This window comes from Delphinapterus leucas, chromosome 10 (assembly GCF_059928025.1).
Source record: "Delphinapterus leucas isolate spDelLeu-1000000601 "Yukka" chromosome 10, BTC_Dleu_Yukka2, whole genome shotgun sequence".
Classification (NCBI taxonomy): Eukaryota; Metazoa; Chordata; class Mammalia; order Artiodactyla; family Monodontidae; genus Delphinapterus; species Delphinapterus leucas.
This window is the reverse complement of record NC_143138.1, coordinates 32,570,303-32,594,303: the sequence shown is the minus strand read 5'-3', so window position 1 is coordinate 32,594,303 and position 24,001 is coordinate 32,570,303. Positions and strand designations below refer to the sequence as shown.

At 50.2% G+C, this 24,001-nt stretch overlaps 2 protein-coding genes and 1 pseudogene across 2 annotated transcripts in view; 1 reads left to right on the top strand and 2 right to left on the bottom strand.

Annotated features, from left to right (window-relative positions):
• Positions 1–7: 7 nt before the first annotated feature.
• DNPH1 (2'-deoxynucleoside 5'-phosphate N-hydrolase 1) lies at positions 8–2,556 on the bottom strand. Its single transcript, XM_022582167.3, has 4 exons — positions 2,145–2,556; positions 662–730; positions 381–479; positions 8–193 (listed from the first exon to the last, which is right to left on the bottom strand). The coding sequence occupies exons 1-4, from the start codon at positions 2,554–2,556 to the stop codon at positions 60–62; spliced, it is 714 nt and encodes a 237-aa protein (XP_022437875.1). The 3' UTR covers positions 8–59.
• Positions 2,557–17,938: 15,382 nt separating this feature from the next.
• Positions 17,939–24,001, top strand: part of TTBK1 (tau tubulin kinase 1) — a 38,322-nt gene continuing 32,259 nt past the window's right edge. Inside the window, exons 1-4 of the mRNA XM_089918697.1 lie at positions 17,939–18,120; positions 23,036–23,183; positions 23,431–23,504; positions 23,696–23,836. Of these exons, the coding sequence (XP_089774823.1) occupies positions 18,013–18,120; positions 23,036–23,183; positions 23,431–23,504; positions 23,696–23,836 (471 nt within the window). The 5' untranslated portion in view covers positions 17,939–18,012. The remainder of the gene's footprint in view (positions 18,121–23,035; positions 23,184–23,430; positions 23,505–23,695; positions 23,837–24,001) is intronic.
• Positions 19,572–22,498, bottom strand: LOC149748194 (small ribosomal subunit protein uS8 pseudogene; annotated as a pseudogene).

Sequence of the window (24,001 nt, the reverse complement as noted above, 5' to 3'; positions counted from 1 at the left end):
CTAGAGCAAGTCTGGGGTCAGGAGAATTTAATAAGCTGGGGTGAAGTCAAGTGGTGGGGTCAGGGGAGCAGCCACCGCTCAGGAGGATCCACCGCAAAGTACGCATCCAGCATGGCCGCCTCCTCTGCCGCCTCATAGCCCCACACCTGGACCTGCAAGCCTTCGGCTGCTCCCCGGATCGTGGCCGAGAGCACTGGGAAGGAGGAGGGAGGTGAAAGTGGCTGCCTCCCACACTCCCCCCTCTCCTCCCTTTCCTGTCCCTTTTTGGGTGGGCACTGTGCTCAGACCCCCCCCCCCCGGCAAGGAAGGAGTGGAGGGTGGGGTCCTCAGAGAGCTGGGGAGGGAGGCAGGGGCGGCCATCCAGGGCTGGGGGTGCTCACTTTGGTCAGACTGTGGGCGGAACAGGCACAGGACTGGCTTACTGCGGGCCACGGCCCGGTCCAGCTCGTAGCCTATACCCAGAGAGGGCTGGGCCACTTCTACACAACCACTGGGAAGAAAGAGGAGACCAAGGCTCACTTGGGTTTGTAAGGGAGACATGAGAGTCTGGCTGTAGTGGGGAGGGAGCTCTAGAAAGTCCCTTCTAGGTGGGGAGGCCAGGCGTGTCCAGGGGATCTAAGACCCCAGGGGAGTTTGCAGGCAGGTGGGGGGCGCCACTCACCCTCTGCCTGCTGCAACCAGGCCAGGTCCTGCTCATGGATGAGCCTGTTGCCCCCAGCAGCCTCTTCCCCTGTGGTTGAGGGAAAGCTGGTCAAGGGCCCGCCCTGGTCCTCAGTTCCTCTCCTCTGATGTCGACCCCCTGCCCAGCCCCACCCTGCTCATGGAAGCGGGGAGACAGAAGAGATGAGCTCCAAGGGCCCACCCAACACTAAGATTCCATGAAAATGAGTGAGAAAATGAAACAGCCCGAAAGAAAAATTTACTCCTGTGCAGGGGGATGTGTGATTAGGGCCAGGGGAGTGATACAGATGAGATGAAGGGAAGGAAGGACTAATTCACCGTGGGTCCGTGGTTGGGGTGGAGAGAAGGAGGAATCGCATCCGAGGTGGGGGGAAGGCAGGCAGTAGCAAGAGGCTGGCCCCGTGCAGGGAAACTAGGGCCTCATAGGCTCTCAAACTGCGCTGGGTATGAGAACCACCCGAGAACCTGACCAAACTACAAAGACCCAGGTGTCGATGAGCCCAGGCCGACCTCCAGGTGATTCTCATAGCCAGGTAAGTTTGAGAACCAGTGCTGGAATGCAGAGTGTAACCAGTAGGGGTGTTGGCAAGGAAGGCAGGAGAGGCACTGGGGTCACAGGGCAAGGAGCCCAGCTTTCCAGCTTGATTAAAATCCACCAGGAGCACGAGGCTCACAGCCCCCCAGATCAGAGCAGAATAGCCTCGAAGGCTTCATCCCAGAACCTGCATTTCCACCGTGCTCCCACAGATGATTGTTGAGCACAGTAAAGCTGGAGAGCCACAGGCAGGGGGCACAGACCCTGAAACCAAAAGCACTTAAGCTTCAGGGTCCCTGGCTTGCACAGGCCCTTCCAAAAGCCCCAGCAATTGTGATTTGGTCTCTTTAAAGAGGTTGCCCAGAATTGCATTGGGTCCCTCAGATCCTGGATCTGCCCCTGGTGGGGAAAGGGGAAAACACTTAAGGTTTTCCGAGAAGTACAAGAGTTCTGGCACCATTTCTAGAAAGTCAGCCAGATTCCGGGCCAGTCACGCCGCAGGAGCAGCACATACTGGTAACAGTCTGATCGGTGGTCGCGGGAGCTGGGGTCTGTCGGGTCTGAGGGAGGGCTGATACCTCGGCCCAAAGAGGGGTAGCAGGAGGGGAAAGCTTTAGTCCTAGGTGGGAGAGAAGATGCCAGCGGGTGAGGCATCTCGCTGAAGCAGCCCGGCCCACTCCCGTTCTGCTCCTCTCTACAAACGCCTCCGGAAAGAGCCCGACAAAGTTTTCCAAAGACCCAAAGGTCAAGATAGTAACTGAATGCGGAGAGTGGGCTCACAGGTCGGACGCACGCGGGCAGCCTTTCCTTATCGGGCAGGGGAGGGGCCCTACCGGGAGCTTCCCCGCAAGAGAGCGGGCCTGGGCCGAGGAGGCGGACCTGCCCTCGCCCTCCCGGCCGTCCGCGCCCCGCGCCCCGGCAGCCTCACCGCCCGCGCCCTGATCGGCGGCTGCCAAGTGCTCGGTGAGCTCCGCCCCAAAGCGCCGCAGCCGCGACACGATCCTCCCGTACAGCTCCCGGTCCTCGCGTCCGCCGGGGATGCTCCCGCCGACGTACAGGGAGGGGCGGCCCGGCTCCCCGCGCTCCGGCCGCAGCCGCCGCACTTCCCTCCCCGCGCCAGGGGGCGCCCGCCTACGGCACGTGATGCGGCCAGCCCGCGGGGCTCCGGTGCAGGAATGTCCACACTTGTGAAATGGAGACGTCAACTGTACCCACGTGTGGGAATCCACCGCCTCCCGGACTTCTTTAACTCGTCGTGGCAGAAGGCGGGGTCCTCCCGATCTTATACACTGCTCCCCGCCGCCCCCAGGCCACCGCGTCTCTGCCAACGGCAACTTCATCCTCCCAGCTCCTCAGCTCCCAAAGCTTGGAATCAGTTTTGACTCTTCTCTTTCCATCAAACCCTACCTCCAATCTATCGGCAACCCCTATGGGTGGCTTCTCCTTTCCAAATTAATACAGACTCTGACGCCCAACTGTTGGGGAACCAACCTTGGGTCGCCACCCACCCCGTGCCCCCAGTAAAGCCTCTCTGCAGACACCTGGTTGTGGTGAAGGAAAGGGCAGAGATTACTGCAGGGCTCCAAGCAAGGAGTTCAGGACAGGAGCGCTCAAAAAACCCAAACTCCCCCTTGGGGTTCAGGAAAGCATTTTTAAAGGCCAGGCGAGGGAGGGGAGTCCCAGAGTAGGAGATTAACTCGAGCACAATTCTCTGATTGGTTGATGGTGAGGTAACGGGCTGTGTCACGGGGGTAGACATTATCAATCCTCAGGTTCCCTTAGGTCTGGGGGCTACGAGCTCATGGTCATCAGGTAGTTAATTTCTTCCATTTGGTGGTGGTTCGAGCATCTGCCAAACAACTCAGGAAATGTGCAGATACCGTTACCTATAGGTACTTCAGAGAGCAGCGAGAGCAGAGGATATGGGAGAGGGGTCTGTCCCGGGAAGACCCCATAAGGTCCTGCGTGGTTACACCTCCACCACCTCTCAGGGTCACCTCACTTCCCTGCTACACAGTCTGGTCTCCAGCAGAGGAACCCTGTGAACATATTTGTTAGGTCATGTCCTCCTCAGCCAAACCCTCCAATGGCTCCCACCTCACTTGGGGTAAAACCCCAAACCCCTGCAGTGGCCCACCAGCCCCACGGGATCTGGTGACCGCTTACCTCTCTCATCCCAGCTCCATTACTCTCACTGGGTGTTTTGCAGCCACGTTGCCTTTCTGGCTCTTCCTCAAGCAAGCTGGACATGCAATCTTGCCTCCGATCCTTTGCATTTGCTGTTCTCTGGAGCCCTTTTCTCCCAGAGAGCTCCCTGGTCACTCCCTTACCTCCTCCAAGTCTGTTCAGGTCACCTTCCCTGACCACCCTCTTCAATATGGCAGCCTCCCATCCCTATCACCTTCCTTACCATAGAACTGATTAATTTTGTTGTATGTCTTTCTACACTCAGTAGAATTTAAGTCCCCGGAAGGGCAGGCATTTTTCTCTGTTTTTTTATCCCTAGCTTCTAAAACTGTGTCTGGCACATAGGAAACACTTACCAAATATTTGTTGAATGAATGAGTGGATTAAATGAGCAGCTGCATTTGATAGCACTTTGTAATCTGCTTAGCCCTAGACTAAGCTAATAGAAGCAGAGTCTGCAGGGAGCCAGGCAAACACACCATGGCTCACTGGTAATAACCATGATTTCTCCCTCATTTTATTTTGAAAATTACACAAATATAGGACAAAAACTTCAAGTGGAATGAGAGAGTACACAGTGGAAAGGGAGACCTGAGACCCCAATCCCATTCCCCAGAGGAGCGCATCATCGGAGGTTTCTTCTGAATTCTTCCTGATTAACTATGAAATACCAAAGCGTGGGGTGACACAGCAGACACAATAACCATTTTTTTTAAATGCAAAGACACGAAGAGAAGGCAAAGACATCTTAGGCTATCTCGTCCTCTGATGGGCCCAGCTCCGAAGGTACATGAACCATGGGGCAAACGTGTGTGCACAGCTGTGCACTAGTGCCCTCAGCACCTTCGCACACACAGCCACAGGTGCATACTTAGGAGGCTGGCCTCAGGTGCCAGAGGCCTTGAGGGGCAACTTCCTTCACTCTCCCTACCCTCGGTCATGCCGTCCTCTGGTTCTCGCCACAGGTGAGGAACACACGTGCACATATAGACACAGAGCACCTTGTTTCTGCCTCGGTGTCTTCAAGAAAATAAGCCGGCCTTCGTCTCCTTAGCTCCCACACTTCTGATGTGCCTAGCATCCCCACCTCAGGCTGAAGGAGAAAGAGGAGAGAGAGATTTTGTCTGTTTCTCTAAATGCGATATAAAGCCCTGCGATTGGTTCTGTGTCCACAGTTGAGTTGGGTGAGGATGCAGAGCCAGCCATGGCTGGCAGCTCAGATCCTTGCCTCAATGCAGAGAGGCCTGAGTCGGAGGGACAGGGTACTAAGTGATGGGTTGGGGGAGCAACGGTGGTGGGCAGGTCAGTGTATCCAACTTGTATAACAGTAAAGGGAGCAGCAGAAGACTATCTATTGCATGATTGTATTTAAGTGAAATGTCCAGAAAGGGCATATTTGGAGATACAGAAAGCAGAGCAGTGGAGGGCTGGGGTGGGAGTGGGAACTGACTGCAGGGTAGGGCCCAAGGAAATCTTTTGGGGTAATGGAGATATTCGAAAACTGGACTGTAGTGAAGATAGCACAACTCTATAAATTTACAAAATATTAAACTGTACACTTACAAACGGCAGATTCTATTGACATGTAAGTTATTCCTCATAAAGCTGTTTTAATTAATTATTTTTATAAATTTATTTTATTTTTGGCTGCGTTGTGTCTTCATTGCTGCACGTGGGCTTTTCTCTGGTTGTGGCGAGTGGGGGCTACTCTTCATTGCGGTGCCTGGGCTTCTCATTGCAGTGGCTTCTCTTGTTGCGGAGCACGGGCTCTAGGCGTGCGGGCTTCCGTGATTGTGGCACATGGGCTCAGTAGTGGCTCACGGGCTCTAAAGCGCAGGCTCAGTAGTTGTGGCGCACGGGCTTAGTTGCTCCGCGGCATGTGGGATCTTCCCAGATCAGGGCTCGAACCTGTGTCCCCTGCATTGGCAGGCGGATTCCCAACTACTGCACCACCAGGGAAGCCCTAACGCTGTTTTTAAAAAGGCAAAAATAAAGTACTGAAAATAGTAAGTAGTATCAATATAATGAGATTCAACAATTATCAATTTATGACCAATTTATGATCTTGTTTCACCTACATGCATCTTCAACTTCCTCGCTGTCCTATTGTGATGCAAATTGGCTACGTGTTCAACACTGTCTTCATTCCCTCTGATAATATGTTTTCAAGTATTTTTTTGTTACATTTAAAAATCTGTATGGCTTGACAACTCCTTAAGGGGAAGATAAGATTTCTTTCTACTAAGTGTGATACTGTGATACTTTAGGCATTAAAGCACAGCTAGTTCTTCTTTTCTAGTTTCATATTGGCGTTTTAACAGATGGAATTTTATTTTAACAGACGGAAGTAGCGTTTGTTGTAAGGTGTATGTAACCTATGTTAACTTCGTGGTCTGAAGTGTCTAGCTATCAAGCGGATTCTTTAGTAGACCAAATCTTTTGTCACTGAAATGTTCTGAAGCATATACCTTGATGTTTAAAAGAAAAATATTAGTTAAAGCAACTTTTCATCTTCTGGGATCCACTTTTTAAAACTTCTATCCCCTGTAGTTATCAACTGCATGTGCCAGGCCTCTAGAAATTAGTATGTTAAACTGAACCAACTTGATGGGAGTCACTATCCATACATAGGGCTTGTTTTCCAAAGAAAAGTATTGTTTAGAGTAGCAAGATTATAAGCCTACCTAGGCATGTTGTAAAGCTGTTTGAAAAGTAACTGAGAGTAAGTTTTGTGAATGGAAATGTAGTGCTCAAGTCACATCCTCCTTTAAAAGTTGTAACAAATACAGATGAATTAAAAAGAAGTTATGTGAGAAAAAGCAAATTGAAGATCATATTAATTCATTTGTAAACTTTTTCTTTTTTCTTTTTTTGCTGCGTTGGGTCTTCGTTGCTGCGTGCGGGCTTTTTTCTCTAGTTGCAGCGAGCAGGAGCTACTCTTCCTTGCAGTGTGCAGGCTTCTCACCACGGTGGCTTCTCTTGTTTTGGAGCACGGGCTCTAGGCACGCAGGCTTCAGTAGTTGTGGCACATGGGCTCAGTAGTTGTAGCTCGTGGGCTCTAGAGCGCAGGCTCAGAATGAGTGGCGCACGGGCTTAGTTGCTCCGCAGCATGTGGGATCTTCCCGGGCCAGGGCTTGAACCCGTGTCCCCTGCACTGGCAGGTGGATTCTTAACCACTGCGCCACCAGGGAAGCCCTGCAAATATTTTAGTGTGTCTCTAAAAGATACTCTTTTTTCTTTAAAAAAATATAACGATAATACTATTATCAGAGCTGAAAAATTCAGTAAGATTTTCTTACTTGTCATCAAATATTTTATCAGTGTTCAAATTTGAATTGTCTGTTTTTATTGGTATATCCAATTATGTTATAAATGTTATGAATGTTTGTTTACAATTTATCTGTTTAAATTCAGGAGCCACGGGACCTCCCTGGTGGCGCAGTGGTTAAGAATCCGCCTGCCAGTGCAGGGGACACGGGTTTGAACCCTGGTCCGGGAAGATCCCACATGTCGCAGAGCAACTAAGCCCGTGCGCCACACATACTGAGCCTGCGCTCTAGAGCCTGCGAGCCACAACTACTGAAGCCCACGCTTCTAGACCCTGTGCTCTGCAACAAGAAAAGCCACCACACCTAGAAGCTCACGCACCACAACAAAAAGAAACCCCCGCTCTCCGCAACTAGAGAAAGCCCACGCGCAGCAATGAAGACCCAACACAGCCAAATAAATAAATAAATAACTTGATTACAACCTATGAGAGACACACCTTGATTCCGGACTCACAGAAACACAACAAATATTAAAAATAAATAAATAAATAATAAAAATAAAATCAGGAGCCACATCAAGTCCACACGTTGTGATTGGCTGACATGCCTTTTAAGTCTATTTTAATCAACACGTTCCCCTTGCATATCTTCCTTCCTCCCCTCATCTGTCCTGCAGAGGTTCTTACAGTCTGGAGTTGACTGATGGTATACCTGTAGTGCCATTTAAAGTGTTCCTTTGTGCTATAAATTGGAGTTGGATCTAGAGGCGTGACCAGATTCAGGTTCAATCTGGGGCTAGACTACGTCACAGGTGGTGGTGTGTGCTCCCATCACGGGGCACAGAATGTCTGGATGTCTCTCTTGTTTGATGTTAGCAACCATGGATGGTCAATGCCCAGACCCATTCATTCATTCATTCATTGGACACACCAATAAAAATGTCTTAATATTAAAATAAAACTCATCAGCAGAAAGCCACCTTAAGGCAAATGAAGTATAATAAAATACTCTTATAACCACCACTCATGCATGTCAAGAAATAGAGCTTCTCCCACTCAGAAGTTTCCATGTGCCCAAGCCCAATCTCAGCCTCCTCATTCCCTCCAAAAGTAACCACTGCCCATACTTTTACGGTAAGGACAAAAATAAACTTCCTTATGTTTCTTTATGGTTTTATCACCCAATGTGCATCCCTCGTCATATACTTTAACCTTCTTCATTGTTTTATAGGCCTTTTAAATCTCTTTTAAGCTATAGCTTTGGGGATACATTTTTTAAAGCATGTGTTTTGTGTGAGACACTCAGTGGGCACTCAAAGAACTAAAAAAAAAAAAGGAGTGAAGAGGAGTCTGAGACTTGAGACTCTGTTTGGCTTGGAGAAGGGCCAGAGTTAGCTCAAGAGTAGAAATCAAATCAATGTCATGCAGGGATGTGCGATGAGTGGAGAGATTCAAAGAAAGTAGAAATCAAGCATGGGGGGTATCCCTTCCGGTTTATCCTTGCACTCCGGCCATTAACTCCCAGATCAAATATCACTTCCAGCCAAGAAGGAGTGGCAGGGAGCAGATTTACCCTCCCTTATATTTTGTTTTTTTGTTTTTCAAATGTGACTTTCCTTTCTCAGAATGTTGTAGAGAGAGCAGCGCTGAGATTTTCTGCCCCAATATATACCATACCTAATATATACTATACCCACCTACTCAGGTACATTCTTAGTTTGATTTCCTCCCCATCCCAGCGTCTAGGCTGTTTTCTTGCTGGTGACGTCATTTATGAGGACAATTTTGTGAAAGTGGGGAACATCTAGGGTCCTAGTCCTTGTCTTTCCTGGGTCGGGAATCTATAAAGGCCAAAACAGGGGACTCAACCTTGGTGCTCAGTTTTGTATTTTCTTGTGAATAATTATGAATTTTAAAATTTATTAGAAAATTTAGCAAGTATGAGAAAAGAATGAAGAATAGTATATCAAATAGTATATCAAATATCCTTGTATCCACTATCCAGTTTCATCAAATCTTAAAATTTTGTTATATCTATTTCAGATCCATATATATTATATTATAATATATTATAAATACTATAAATACACTATCTATTGTGTATATAATAGATATGTATGTATATATATAGTATTGATATCTATGTATAAAAATAACCTAATACCTAAATATATAATATAGTAGATAATATATTATTTATATATATGATAGGCTATACACACATATACCTTACATCATGCTTGTTAGTTATAGTTTTTTTTTTTTTTTGCCGTACGCGGGCCTCTCACTGTCGTGGCCTCTCCCGTCGCGGAGCACAGGCTCCGGACGCGCAGGCCCAGCGGCCATGGCTCACGGGCCCAGCCGCTCCGCAGCATGTGGGATCTTCCCGGACTGGGGCACGAACCCGTGTCCCCTGCATCGGCAGGCGGACTCTCAACCACTGCGCCACCAGGGAAACCCGTTAGTTATAGTTTTATTTTCAAATCTTCTATATCCTTACAATTTTTTTTTTGCTTATTTATCAATTACTGAGGTAATTTTGTTAAAATCTCCCTTTGACAGTGGATTAAAAGATTTTTTTTCTTGTAATTTTAACTATTTTTACTTTGTATTCTGAGACTAGTAGGTGAGTACAAGTTCAGAATTGTTATATGTTCTTGGTGGTATGCATTTTGTCCTTATGAAGTGACTCACTTTTTTCCTAATAAATTCTTTTGGACTCATATATTTTTACACCTTTTGTTTCAACCTTTCTGTATTCCAAGTGTGTCTTTAGTAAGCAGCTTATATCTGCATTTTAAAAAAGCCGATGTTCTATTAATCAGTGAACTTCATCCATTTATATTTATTGTGATTACTTATATGTTTGGAAGTTTTTCCTATTATCCTGTTTCATCCTTTATATTTACTATGCTTTTTTTTTTTTTTTTTTTTACTATGCTTTTTCCTCACTTCTTTTTGTTTGTTTGTCATGCTTTCTCCTATGTGGATTTTTTAAAGTTTGAGATATAATTGACATATAGCATCATATTAGTTTCAGGTATACAATATAATAATATGATACATGTATGTATTTTGAAATGATCACCACAATAAGTTTAGTTAACATCCATCACCACACATAGTCACAGATTGTTTTCTTGTGTTGAGAACTTTAAGATCTACTCTCTTAGCAACTTTCAAATATACAATACAGTATTGTTAACTACCGTCACCATACCCTGGACTTTATTATCTTATTACTGGAAGTCTGTACTTTTTGAGCACATCAACCTATTTCACCTACCCCCACACTCCACTTCTGGCAACTCTCAGTCTGTTCTCTGTATCTGTGAGGTCATTGTTTTTCAGATTTCACATATAAGTGATATGATATAGTACCTGTGTTTTTCTGTCTGACTGATTTCACTTAGCTTAATGCCCTCAGGGTCCATCCATGTTGTTGTGACTGGCTGGATTTCCTTTCTTTACAGCTGAATAATACTCCATTGCATATATATATACACACATCTCCACTGACAGGGCACAAGTGTTCCCTTTTCTCCACATTCTCACCAACACTTGTTATTTGTCATTTATTTATTTATTTATTTATTTTTTGGCCACACTGTGTGGCCTGATGGATCTTAGTTCCCTGTCCAGGGATTGAACCTGGGTCCATGGCAGTGAAAGTGCAGAGTCCTAACCACTGGGTCACCAGGGCACTCCCTCTTGTCTTTTTGACAATACCCATCCTGACAAACGTGAGGTGGTATCTCATCGTGTTTTTTTAAAATTAATTAATTAATTAATTAATTAATTTTTGGCTGCGTTGGGTCTTCATTGCTGTGCACGGGCTTTCTCTAGTTGCGGCGAGTGGGGGCTACTCTTCGTTTCAGTGCGTGGGCCTCTCGTTGCGGTGGCTTCTCTTGTGGCGGAGCACAGGCTCTAGGTGCGCTGGCTTCAGTAGTTGTGGCGCGCGGGCTCAGTAGTTGTGGGTCTTGGGCTCTAGAGCGCAGGCTCAGTAGTTGCGGTGCGCGGGCTTAGTTGCCCCTCGGCACGTGGGATCTTCCCGGACCAGGGCTCGAACCCGTGTCCCCTGCATTGGCAGGTGGATTCTTAACCACTGCACCACCAGGGGAGTCCTCATTGTGGTTTTGATTTACATTTTCCTGATGATTAATGATGTTAGGCACCTTCTCACGTATCTGTTGGTCATTTGTTCATCTTCTTTGGAAAAGTGTCTATTCAGATCCTCTACCCATTTTTAAATCAGATGTTTTCGAGTTGTATGAATTCTTTATATTTTTTAGATATTAGCTGCTCATCAGATATATGATTTGTAATATTTTCTCCCACTTCGTAGGCTGCCTTTTCATCTTGTTGATGGTTTCCTTTGCTGTATACCTTCCCATGTTTAACAACCAAAAAACTGGGAGGATACATGAAACAATGACGTTTGAACATTGGCCATCAGGCGGCCTAAGACAGTGACTCCTGAAAGACGAAACAAGCCAGGTGAGAGTATTGTCTGCAGGGTTTCTAGGCTGCAGGCAGGAGGGATCCAGGCTGAGCCTGGCTGTCTCCTTGAGCGGAGGAGTTGGAAGGGGAGGCCAAGGCAGCTAGCTTGCGGGACAGAGCACAGGATAGGAGACAGAGCTCTGCAATCTTCAGAGGGTTTCCTGGGACAGTCAGCTGAGGACTGATCAGCACATATGTGTGAGGAAAGTACCTGAGGTGGGAAAAGAACCATCTGAAATGAACAGAGAGAACAATCTGTGGAGCCCACACAAGGTGGAAATCATGCCTTTCCCTCCAGCTGAAAGGGTAAAACCTCATAATTCTTGGGGCATTGGGTAGATGATATCAAAGCGATTGCCTCAATGGTGGGGAAAATTAGGCCCAGACTAGATGCTTCTCAGTTCCCTCCTAACGAAGACTTAAAAAGTAAGCTTTGAAAGGATCAAACTGTTTCTAAGTAAATTAATTGCATCCCAGAACAAAGCTCAAGAGTATTTTTTTGTTTTTGTTCTTTTTGTGGTACGCGGGCCTCTCACTGTTGTGGCCTCTCCCGTTGTGGAGCACAGGTTCCGGACGCGCAGGCTCAGCAGCCATGGCTCACGGGCCCAGCCGCTCCGCGGCATGTGGGATCTTCCCGGACCGGGGCACGAACCCGTGTCCCCCGCATTGGCAGGCAGACTCCCAACCACTGCGCCACCAGGGAAGCCCAGCTCAAGAGTATTTACTGAAGCACAAAAATATCCAGGACACCACAAGGTAAAATTAACAATATTTGGCATCCAATTAAAAAAATTACACTATGGAAAGGAGCAGAAATGTATGACCTACAGTGCAAAGATAAACCGACTGAAATGGTTTCAGAAATGATTCCGATAATAAAATTAGTAGACAGTTCATTAAAATAGTTATTACTATTCCATGTGTTTAAGAAGTTAGAAGGAAAATTAAATATGGAAGATTTTTAAAAGACCCAGGTCAAACTTCTAGAAATGTAAACTATAATAAAAGAAATACATTGAATGGGATTCATACCAGATTACATGCTGCAAAAGCAAAGATGAATAAACTTGAATAAATAGCAGTAGAAACTATCCAAAATGAAACACAGTGAGAGAAAAGACTGGGAAAAAAATGAACAAAGCTCAGCGAGCTGCAGGACAACTTCGAGCAGCCTAGTAGACAGAGCGTCTGGAGTCCCTGAAGGAAAGAGAAGAGAAGAGAAAGTATCTGAGTAAATTGTGGCCAGAAGTTTTCTGAACTTGATGAAAACTATAAATCCACAGATACAAGATGCTCAACAAACCCCAAGCACAAGAAACATGCATACAGGGACTTCCCTGGTGGCCCAGTGGTTAAGAATCCACCTTCCAAGGCAGGGGACTCGGGTTCGATCCCTGGTTGGGGAACGAAGATCCCGCATGCCATGCCACAACTAGAGGCAACTAAGCCCGCATGCCACAACTAGAGAGAAGCTCATGCGCGGAAACAAAGCCCAAGTGCTGCAACGAAAGATCCCATGTGCCACAACTAAGACCAGACGCAGCCAAATAAATATTTTTTAAAAACTTAAAAAAAGAAGAAACATGCATACAGCTACACCAAGGCACATCACGATCAAGTAGCTTGAAAACAGTGATAAAGAGAAAATCGTAAAAGTAGCCAGAGGAGTAGAAAACATTACATACAGAGAAAGCAAAGATAAGGATAACTGCAGATTTTTCATCAGAAGCAATGCAAGCTAGAAGACAGTACAGCAACATTTCTAAAATACTGAAAAAGAAAAAAGTCAACCTAGAAGTCTAACCTGGAAGTCTACTCAGATCAGACTGTCTTATCTCTGCACAAAGTTCTTCAGTGATTTCCTGTCTAAAAGTCTGAGTCCTCTGTACATTGACTCTGTGACAGAGATGCTCATGCAGTAGGCTTATTGGGATGTGCTCTGAGGATCAACATCTGGGGAGGACTGAAGGAAGCAGCACTGGGCAGAGTAGATGCTGAGTTTTGACGCAGCCTCAACAGAAACCTTGGCTCATCCTATCGGGGGTTCGCAAATGGGATATTCCTTCAGAGTGGCCTTGAGTTGGGGTGATGGTGCCAGGCCTTTGTACTCACGGGTCTATCATCGATTGGCTATGGGATGCCCCAGGAAAGGCACATGATCTTGGGCACGGCAGCTCCCTTGGTCAAGGGCAATTCCAGACAGACAGTGAGCTGAGAGAGCCAGTCTGCAGCACCCCAGGCAGCCAGGGAAATGAGTCCCTGGATTCTGAAGGAGGATCTGATGGCTCACCACATTGTCCACTATGCTTCCAAAAACTAAATGGAGAGAATCTAATCTCCTTAGCACAGCACACAAGGCCCATCATTCATGATCTTGCACAAGGTCACCCCCAGCTCACCACACACTATCTTCTCAGCCTGGAAGTCTGTCCCACCCTCTGCCCTGGCCCCACTCATCTGTTGAAAAACTCCTACTAATCCTTCAAATTACAGTCGAGTGCACCTCCTCCAAGAAGTCTCTTCTGGCTACTTTTGCAGATTCAATGATCCTTCTTGCCAGCATAGAGGTTAGAAGTATGCACCCTGGGGCCAGGGTTTGAATCCCAGCTCTGCCACTTGTTAGCTGTGTACGTAACTTAAGGCAAATTATTCAACCTCTCTGCATCTTAGTTTCCTCATCTATACAATGGGTATAACACTAATACGCTACCTCAAAGGGCTGTTATGAGGGTTAAATGAGTTAATATGTGAAAGGTCAGAACAGTGTCTGGCAGGAGTAAATCGTTACTGCTATTATTATTGTTGTTGTCGTTGTGGTTGTTGTTGAAGTTACTCAGTGTGCATTTGTTGAAGACAAGAAGGATGGAAGGAAGGGACCTGAGAGAGACAAATTGCAAAAGTATGCTCAGGAATGTTGAGTAATCCAATCTGTCAGAAGGGTAATAATAGCCTCTCTGGGCCCATATTGGGAAGAATGTTTCATGTCACAGTAAAGAGTGTGCATCTAATTTGCTAAGAGAAACGAGAGTTTGTCAACAGATGGGAGAAAGGACCAAAGAAAGAAAGGGCCAGGCTGAGCCAGGAGGTAAGGTGTATATATATATACGGCGAGGTGAGAGTTACAGGTGAGGGATGGTGTTAGAAGAAATGGGGGGGGCTTATGAGAGGATGGGTACAGGTGAGGGGAAATGAGTTTAGAGGAAAGTAACACGAACGTATGGAAGATTATGTGGGAAAATCAGTTGAGGCTGATGGGAACAGGTGAGGCGTGATAGAGACACGCTGGGAGTGGAGAAGATAAAGCAGGATGGAGACAGGTGAGGACTGTGGGGACAGGTAAAGAGTGACAGGGCCCTGCTGGGGGATGGGGGTCAAGCGAATGGCAGAGACCAGTGAAGAGAATCTATGATCAGAAACAGGTCCATACGAGAGAGAGTCCTAGGGCCGCAGGAGTGGAGAAAGGAGCAGAGTAGACTGTGATGTCAGAGCAAGGGCGGTGATGTAAGAGCCGGGGCGGTGAGGAGGTGATGTCAGGGCTGGTGCTGATGCTGGCGGCGCAGTGCATTGTGGGCAGCTCCCCGCTCTGCCGCTGCCGCCGCCGTCGCCGTCGCCCGAGAAGGATCCGGGCCGGGCCGGGCCGGGATGGTCCCGGTCGGGAGGCCGCCGCCACCGCCGCCGGAGGGAGCGGGCCTCCCAGCACCGCACTGAGTCGCCCCCGCCCCCGCCCCCTCTCCGCCCCGTCCCCGGGGGATGCGCCGCCTGGAGCCGCTGCCTCCGCCGCCGCAGCCGCAGCCGCAGCCGCAGCGGGCTCAGAGCAGGTGAGGCGAGGCGAGCCGAGGCGAGGCGGGGCGGGGCCGGCCGGCCGGGCGGGGGTCGGGGAGGGGTCTCCTTCTGTGAACCCATCGGGACTCTGGCCTGGCTCACCTCCCAGCGCAGCCTTCTCCAGTTCCCCCTCCCTGTGCCGTCTCCGTCTCCGCCCGAGGTGGGACGCTGGCCTACACAGCCTGGGCCGCATCCCGAGGCCTGGATCGGCGCCCTGCCCCCAGCACACCCACCCTCTCCAGCCTGTCCTCCAGGGGTTTTGCTCCTCGCTTCTCACCTCTGTCCCCGTCCCTATGGCTTCACTCTCCTGGCATCCCTGACAGTCGTTCCCTGCTCTCTCCATAACCTCTCTCCCTTGTCCTCCCACCAGCCTCCTTGCCTACTTCCTCGTCCCTTCAACTGTGCCCAGAAGCCCCTTTCATGGTCTTGTCCCCTCTTCACCTGTCATGATTATCCCTCACCTGTCTCTGTCTTATGCAACCCCCTCCTCTGATCCTATCACCCTTGTCCCTTGCATTCCCTGTGCCCCCTTCCACACCTCTCTTCACCTGTTCCCATTACCCCTCACCTCTCCTTACCTGGGCTCCCAGATTCACACACACACCTGGCTTACACCTTGCATAGGTGCGCACCAACACTTATATGCACATGCCATGATGAGCTCGCAACCACCTAGATTAGATATACACCCCCAACATACACACCTGCACGCACACACACACATCATTGGTCCCACACTCTCATACATACACACTTGCTGACAGATATAAAACCTCCTCCACAAGCCCTCTCTCTCCACACACCCATCCCTCCACACACTAAAGGGACCTGAGGGGGCGGTCATGGGGCAGTCAGGTTCCTTGTGTCTGTGTCATCCAACCCTAGCCTGGGCTGAGTGCAGTCCTCTGAGGCAGAGAGTGGGAAGGATGGTGGGCAGGGAGAGGCAGGGAACCCTCATTTATCCTCTTGCCTCCACTCCCCCTTTTCCCACCTCACCTGTTCCTCTATGCTTGCCCATCTATAGAATGGGGGCAGGACTCACATCTTCCTCATCAATCTATAGAATCCACCATCACAGGACTGGAAGGCCCACCAGAGGTCACCCTGTTTAACTCCTTAAGGCTCCCTCCCTACTGGTTCAATTGCTTCTTCAATCTTGTCCTCAACTTGTCTCTCCACCTTTATTTCAGAATCCCCCATCCCTCCCTCTCCCTTCATCCTGCCATTGCTCTCACTGCCCTCTGAATTCCTGATGCCCCATTTGCCACTTGGCAGAAGGAAGGCAGAGGCCTATTTAATATCCTCATAGTCCTGATACTCTGAAGTTGTGTGGATTGGAGGAAACAGTCAGCTGAGTCATTTGGCAGAGCAAGAGTGACAGTGTCCCTCTCCCTGAAGATCCCTCACAGCACACCATGACCTGTGGAAGGCTGTTTCCACGCCTTCGCTATCCCACGCTGCCCCTGTACCTGGATGGTCAGACACAGGAGCCCTGGGGAATGAGTCCATCCCAAGTAAAGACAGGCTCATGGAGTTCCCGCCCCATCCACTGGTATCTTAGGCACTTTCCTCCTCTCCACCTCCCCCACCATATCCAGCCTGAGGAGCTTCCTTCTATCTGTGACTGTCCTGGGTCACTGGGAGGCCAGAGCCGTGTACTTATAAAAAGTGTAGGGGGAAGGGAGAGAGGAAAAGATCCATTCCTGTACCGGGGTGGCAGAGATCTCAAAGAGATCTCAACCCTGCCCACACACGGGTACATCACACACCAACAGACACAAAACCACACATAAGCACACGTGGACACAGATGTACAGACACAAAGACACAGACACATAGATAGACACACACAAAAAGACACACAAAGACATATACACACGCACACAGAGGGTACACACACAGACACACACATGCGCACACTGACATTCCCCTGGGTAACCCTGGCTGGCTTTCCCAGCCCTCACACTTGGGACACTCCCCCTGATATCCAACTTCTACCTATCCGAATGCGACAAGAGCTGTGTTTCTTCCTTAGCAGACACAGAAAAGTGTGGGCAGAGGCTCTCTCATCCACTGGCCATCCAGACCCACTGCCCCCTGGCACATCTGCCTTCTCTTAGGTCGCTTCCACTTCCCCGCTGTCCTCACCTCCCCCCAGTTCAGCCTGCCTCTCTCCCTCTGAGTGGCCACAGGGCTGCCATACCTCTAAAATCCATGTCTTGAATCCATCGCCTTATGTTCACCCCATCACTCACGTCCTTGCTTCTCACCCCCATGGCCGTGTCAGTGGTTTGGGCTCAGCTCTGAGCACGGTGGCAGCCTCCTAACTCAGCACCGTCCTCAAGGGGCTGTTGGGTAGCTCCTCCTTTTCAGATAATCACATCTCCCATGGTTGATTGGAGGTCTCTGTCACTCTGGTGTGTGTCTTCCCTGGGTCACCCTTTGGTTCAGCAGGTCTCCCCTTTCAATAAGCCTCAGATACACAGTTCCTTGGGAACGGTGTGGCACGGGAAATGTGCGGGTGTGGGGGCCACAGATCGAATCCCCAGACTGGTCCTTCTTGGCTCAGGTCTCCCCGGCCTAGGCACTGATTCCAGTCTGGTGCGCCCCTCGGTCAGCAAGTCTTCCCCACATTAGTTAGCATGTCTCTTTGGGAAACCCTTTCCCCACAGCCTGTTCACAAATCATTTTCCTCTCCTTTTTCCATTACATGTGTGTGCCCGTTGCTGGTTTTCACATCTCCAGTTTGTAGTTTGTATCTCCCTTCCTGTGAATGGCATTTCTGTCTTCTCCTCTGACCTCCACTTGATTTTTACACAATGTTTCCCCCATTGACCCCTGGAGCATCCACCCAGTGGGCCAGGGAAAGATGCCTGCCAGGAGAATGGAACTCCCCTCCTCCATATCTGCAAGTGGGTCCCGGGTCCTAGCCTGCCCCCCTCACAGTCCCTCCCCACTCCCCCAGGTAGATGGCCCCCTCAGGGCAGGCCCTGCGGACACCCCTCCCTCCGGCTGGCGGATGCAGTGCCTAGCGGCCGCTCTTAAGGACGAAACCAACATGAGTGGGGGAGGGGAGCAGGCCGACATCCTGCCGGCCAACTACGTGGTCAAGGATCGCTGGAAGGTGGTGAGTGAGTGACCCAGCAGGGCAGAGGGACGGGTGGGGGAGGATGGGAGGAGAGGATCTGGAGACCTGTTAAAACAGGTGCCCTTGGCGCCCCTACCCTAAGAGGGAGGTGCCTCTAAGCTCATTTGCATATGGCTTGCAGGTCATTATTTTGCCTACACTTGTGGACAATCGCTTTCTCCCAGTGCCCTCTCTCCAGCCCCGCCGTCTCTCACCCCTTTCCCCGCTAGGTCAAGTTGGTCGGGCCCAGCCTGCAACAACTCCTGGTTGGATGTCAGAGCAGGAGCTGCAGAGCTCATTGAGGGGAGGAGGGCGGGGGTGGGGGAGGGGGCCGTTTCTCTGCTGGACCTTGGAGAAGGGCAATGAGTGAGCCCCTCCTCTTCCGCAGAGGACAGAAAAGCTTGGGTTCGGGGAGAGAGGACCTGAAGGCGGCTCCCACCGCATCCGCACTCCATCTTCTCTATCCACCCTCCTCCCTTCACTGCTTCCTGCGGCAGGTGCAACATGCCGAGACTCCATCTCCCAGCGTGCCTTGCTCCTCCAGCCCAGGACTTCGGGCTGCTCGGTCTGCTGGGAGTTGTAGTCCGAGCCTCTTCAGGGCTTTGCCTCTCGGATGGGAGGGCGACACATGAGGGTCGAGGCAAAGGCAGTGTAGTGTATGTTGAGCGGAACCTATGAAAAATCAATCCCTGTCCCACCGCCCCCCTTTTCTTTCCGATGCTTGAGGGCACTCTGATGTCCTGTTTTTATGGGGGCAGGATGATGTGGGGCAGAATTTGGGGTGACTATGTGAGCTTGTGGGTCTGCATAGGGTGGGTGCTCGGCTCACCAGAGGTGCGGGGTTGAGAGGAGAGTGGGGCCTGGCTGCGGGCAGGTCTCCATGGCAACAACTACCCAGTGGGCAGGTCTCCTAGTGGCCAGGGAGAGGGGCAAATGTGGCAACGTTGTCAGAGATGTCTCTGGGACTGGAGGAGGTGAGGGATGGAGCTGGAGGAGCCCGAGAGCTGAGGGAAAGGGCTGTCTATGTCCCAGAGGGGGACTTCCTGAGGGGGAGAGGAATGGGACAGAAACTGGGAGAGGAGGAGCCAGGGCAGTAATCAAAGGCATGAGGGTCTGGCAAAGTGAGGCGTGTTCCTCCAAGACGCCACCCTCACCCCCTCCGGGTCCTGCTCAGGGCATAGTTTCTGGCAGATTGGAGGCAGGAGGACTTTTGCATTGAAGAGGTGAGAAAAAGAGGGTATTCACGCACATAGTGAAATTGGGTTAGAAATTTCCTGTGCTTTTTGAGGGAGGGGGTGGGAGATGAGTGGGGAGAGAAGTGGCAGGGGTGGAGGGGAAAGGGGCAAGCCCTCAGTCTTTGCCAGGTGACCTCGCTTTCCCCTCCCTCCCTGGACCCTGGAGAAATAGAGAGGGTGGGGTGCCAGATGCCTCCCCTCAGCCAGTCTCCACGAGGGACAGACAGAGAGTGAGGCATAGCTCAGGAACCAAGAAAACTGCCCAAATGGGCTGTGCCAAGAGAAAATGAGGGTCCATGGCATTTGGTGGAGTATTTAAAAATAATAGCATTTTTTTCTTCTTGAGGGGTGCCCCTTAGAATCAGAACGTCAAAGTATAATAGCAATAAAAACTTAGCATTTATTTTGAGTACTTACTGTGGCCGGGCGCTATGCAAAATGCCTTACATGCATTATCTCAACAACCTATGGAGTAGATACTGTTATTATCCCCGTTTCACAGTTGTGGAAACTGAGGCACAGGGATTAGCTAACTTGCCAAGTTCCCGTGACTAGTCGGTGGAACCAGGTTTGTCTGACTGCTGGGGCAACAGTCACTGAACTATGTTGCTTCCTAAGAATTAGCCCATCTGAGAATCAGGATCAGAGAACGGAGGGAGAGTTGTGACATATATTCTATAGTCCAACTCTCATTTTACAGAAGGGGAAAAGCAGAAACTCACCCCAGTTCACCCAGAGCTGGGCCAAGAAACCTGGTTTCCTTTTTCCTAAGTGAATGCTAGTCCTATTGTGTCATGTTTCTTGAGGTCCTTCGGCAGGGGAGAGGGTCCGGAAAAAATTTAGGAGGGGAGGAATAGGGTCTGGTGCAGGGAGGTTGAGAGAACATTCCTGTCACTGGGCTGTGGGCAAAGCTGTTTTGTGACTTTCGTGGGCCTTGGGCACTTTTGCCCTTACCGGCCCCTTCCAACATAATAAAGTACTAAAGATTGCAATTGTATGACTGCATTGCTATAATGAGGAATAAATTAATACTATATAATAAAATTATTTTGACCTAAAAGTTCATTTCCCCCTTCTGATTGTAAAAGAAATGAAAACATTTTCATGGCCTCCTAAAAGTATTATTAGGGTGCCTGCAGTACTCCCCTGCCCCCAGAGGTTCTGTAAAGGGTGGGTGGGGGGTGAGGAAGGAACTAAGGAAAGAGAAATAGACTCTGTTTGGAAGTGGAGGTGGTAGAGAAATACCCTTTGGCATCCTGGGAAATTGGACAGTAGGTGTCAGAAATGTCTTGGGTGCCCCGAGCCCTCCTTACCATCTCCAGCAAGGATTTTGGAGCCTGGCAGATCTGGCCTTGAATCTCAGCACTCACACTGTTAATCACAGTATAGTCAATGGTTCCTATTATTTCAGTTAAGACTGTGGGTTCTGCATCAGATTCCCTGGGTTTAAGTGAAACCCGGCTTTGCAACTTACTAGCAGTGTGAACTGGGGCAAGGTACTTAACTCTCTGTGCCTAAGTTTTCCTTTTGTGCAAAATGACAACTCCTGTGACCTTCCATACCTGTGTTGCTGGGAGCCTCTGGGGATGAGCTGAGATGATGTCTGTGAGTCTGGAGCACAGAAAACGAGGTGTTTCCTCCACGTTCCCACAAAGAAAACAGTAAAGGAGTCTAGAAGATACTAGAATCTCCCCTGAGTTTCACGTTCCCAGAGCAAGACATGCCATTGCTTCCCTTGAGTCTGCATCTGTCTCCTCCTGTTCTGAAATTCTGCTGGAAGTCTGACCTTAACTTTCATCTCAAGTAGAGAGGGACCCCGGTTTCTCACTGTTCTTCCTCCCTCCTCTTTCCTGGGCACAAGAACCCAACCAGCCTTCCACTTGTCTTCCAAATCTTCCCTTCATCCTTCTCTCTTTTTCTAGTGTTTACAACTGTAACCTGCTGGGAACTCGCAGTCCTCAGCTCTGCCCTGCCCCCTATCTCTCACCATTCCCATGTTTCAACCACCATTAAACATTTATTGGGCATCCGCGTGCTGAATAAATGCCAAGGGGCGGGCTCAGATGCAGGAGGCTTAGAGTCAGGAGTTTACAGATGCTCAGAGCAGCCTCCATCCAATCATGAGCAAGCCCAGCTGCGGCTGGTACGTTACAAGCCAACAGGACACAAGTGAGGACTCTGGAAGAGGTCAGGCCACCCATGGGTGGGGGGCTCCCTGGGGAGGGGAGAATTGAACTGTTTAGCTTTTTTTTTTTTTTCTGTCGAGGCATTTTCTTTGCACAGACGTGTTACATCCCTAGAAAAAGAATCCCGGGATTTTCCCTCCTGTGTTTTTTCATCTTGCTTCCTCACGGTTCATGATGCCAGCTGAGGTTATCAGTACAATGAAACCACACTGACGGGACGGAAGCAGGTTATTCTGCCATTTTTCTAGCTCTTTGAGCCGCACATCAAATCCGGGGCTGATCACTCTGCACTTGTTTAGCCTGCCTGTGAGGTTCACAATAATTTTCCCAGCTCTGTGAGCATCAGCGATTTCAAACTCGCCAGTGTCACCGTGCTTCAGCATCCCAGTTAGAAACTGGACGGTGACTTTGGAGCGCAGCCTAATAAGAACCTGGCATTTGCCTCACTTTTGTTGATGCTGTTGAGAGCATCAGCCGGGACCTTTGTGCGCACCATTATGACGACACGGAAAGATGGCGGAAAGAGGTGTACATCTTTCTTAAGCCAAATGAGTCCCAACTTAGAACTCAGCACCTTCTCCCCTGTCCCCCCATCATTGCCAGCAGCACCCTCACTCTCCAAGACCCCTGGGCCCCTGACTTAATCCCACCCCATAACTCAGCTTTGCTCATCTCCCCTGGCCAATTCGTCCTCTGTCACAGTTCTCCCCTCTGCCTTTTCTCACTGCCTGCCCAGAACATCAGAGCTCCACTGCAATGCTCCCTGGGAACACACAGAGCCTCTTCAAACCTCCATCCCCACCATGTTCCCCTGGACAGGAGGCTCACCCTGGTTTTGGGCATCTAACCTGGGCCTCGGGAGTGATGTGAGCTTCAGCAGGGGGCCTGGGCAGAGGACACCCTTTGCTGAGTCCCCTCCCCCGAACACTTCCCTCTAAATGCTCTCTGCCCCTGGTGTCATCTTTCAGGAGACTGCCAACCCCGGGAAGGGCTGGCCTCCCTGGGGGAGGGACCCACCTGAAGCTGCAAGGTTCTGGAAATTAGTTTCGCTTCTGGATGGAGGCTGCTCAGTCTAGGTGGGGGATGGGGGGAGCGTGATATTTATTGTCCTTAAAAGGCTCACGATGGCCCATTATCTCTTCAGAATCCTGCATCGGCTTGTCTCCTTGTCTCTGTGGAGTCTCAGGTCTCATAACTTTCCCACTGTCCACTCTGACATCTAGCCCCATGCGTGTGTGTGTGTGTGTGTGTGTGTGTGTGTGTGTCTGTGTCTGTGAATAGTTGTACACCCATGGACTGAGCTCTCTGTCTCCAGCACTAGGAGAGGAGGTGGGAGCACGGGTGGGTGGGGTGAAGAAGGGAGCCACGGGGTCCTCCCCTTCAAGGACAGCCCCTGTCCCCATCAGTGAAGGATGTGACCCAGTAATGAGTGGGGTGAGGAGCTGTTCAGCCTGATCCCTGTGTCCCCTATTCCCCTTTCACCCATCTCTGTAGCTCAAAAAGATCGGGGGCGGGGGCTTTGGTGAGATCTACGAGGCCATGGACCTGCTGACCAGGGAGAACGTGGCCCTGAAGGTGGAGTCGGCCCAGCAGCCCAAGCAGGTCCTCAAGATGGAGGTGGCTGTGCTCAAAAAGCTGCAAGGTGCGGGTCCAGGGCAAGATGGGAGGGAAGAGGTGATGGAGCCAGGGGCTGAGAGGTGATGGGCGAGGGGATGTGGGAACAGAGTCCAAGAGTGATGACGGGCCTAAGGGCAGGGGGAGGTGGGAGAAGTGGCCACGGGGCCAGGGCTGGGGGAACCAGGAATCAAGAGTGCACGGGAAGCCCACCTTAGGGCTGGGAGTGAGGAAGAAGGAGTAGGAGTTGAGAGACCCCTGTCTGTATCCCTCAGGGAAAGACCACGTGTGCAGGTTCATCGGCTGTGGCCGCAACGAGAAGTTTAACTACGTAGTAATGCAGCTCCAGGTGAGTCCCCGCGGCCCGTCCTCCCTTCACCCGACCCCGGGAGCGACTCCTGGGGCGGGACGGAGACTGTGGCCCTGGGAGGAATGGGGAGTGGGCGCAAGCCTTTGGGGCGAGGCTGGGAAGAGTGTCATGGCGGTGGTGGTCGGATGGCAGCTGAGCTGGGCCTGTCCCCACCCCCACCCCCACCCCAGGGCCGGAACCTGGCTGACCTGCGACGCAGCCAGCCTCGAGGCACCTTCACGCTGAGCACCACTCTGCGGCTGGGCAAGCAGATCCTGGAGTCCATCGAGGCCATCCACTCCGTGGGCTTCCTGCACCGCGACATCAAGCCGGTGAGGGCTGCCCCCTCCTCTGAAGCACATACCCCACCTCCTCTCCTTCCCTAGGTCCCCTGGTTTCTTCTCCAGAGCAGTGGTTGGGTGGGGACAGCCTCTTCTACCTGTCCCCTCCTCCTGCTCTCCATCCCAAGTTCCAACTCTTCCTCTCCCCTGCCTCTG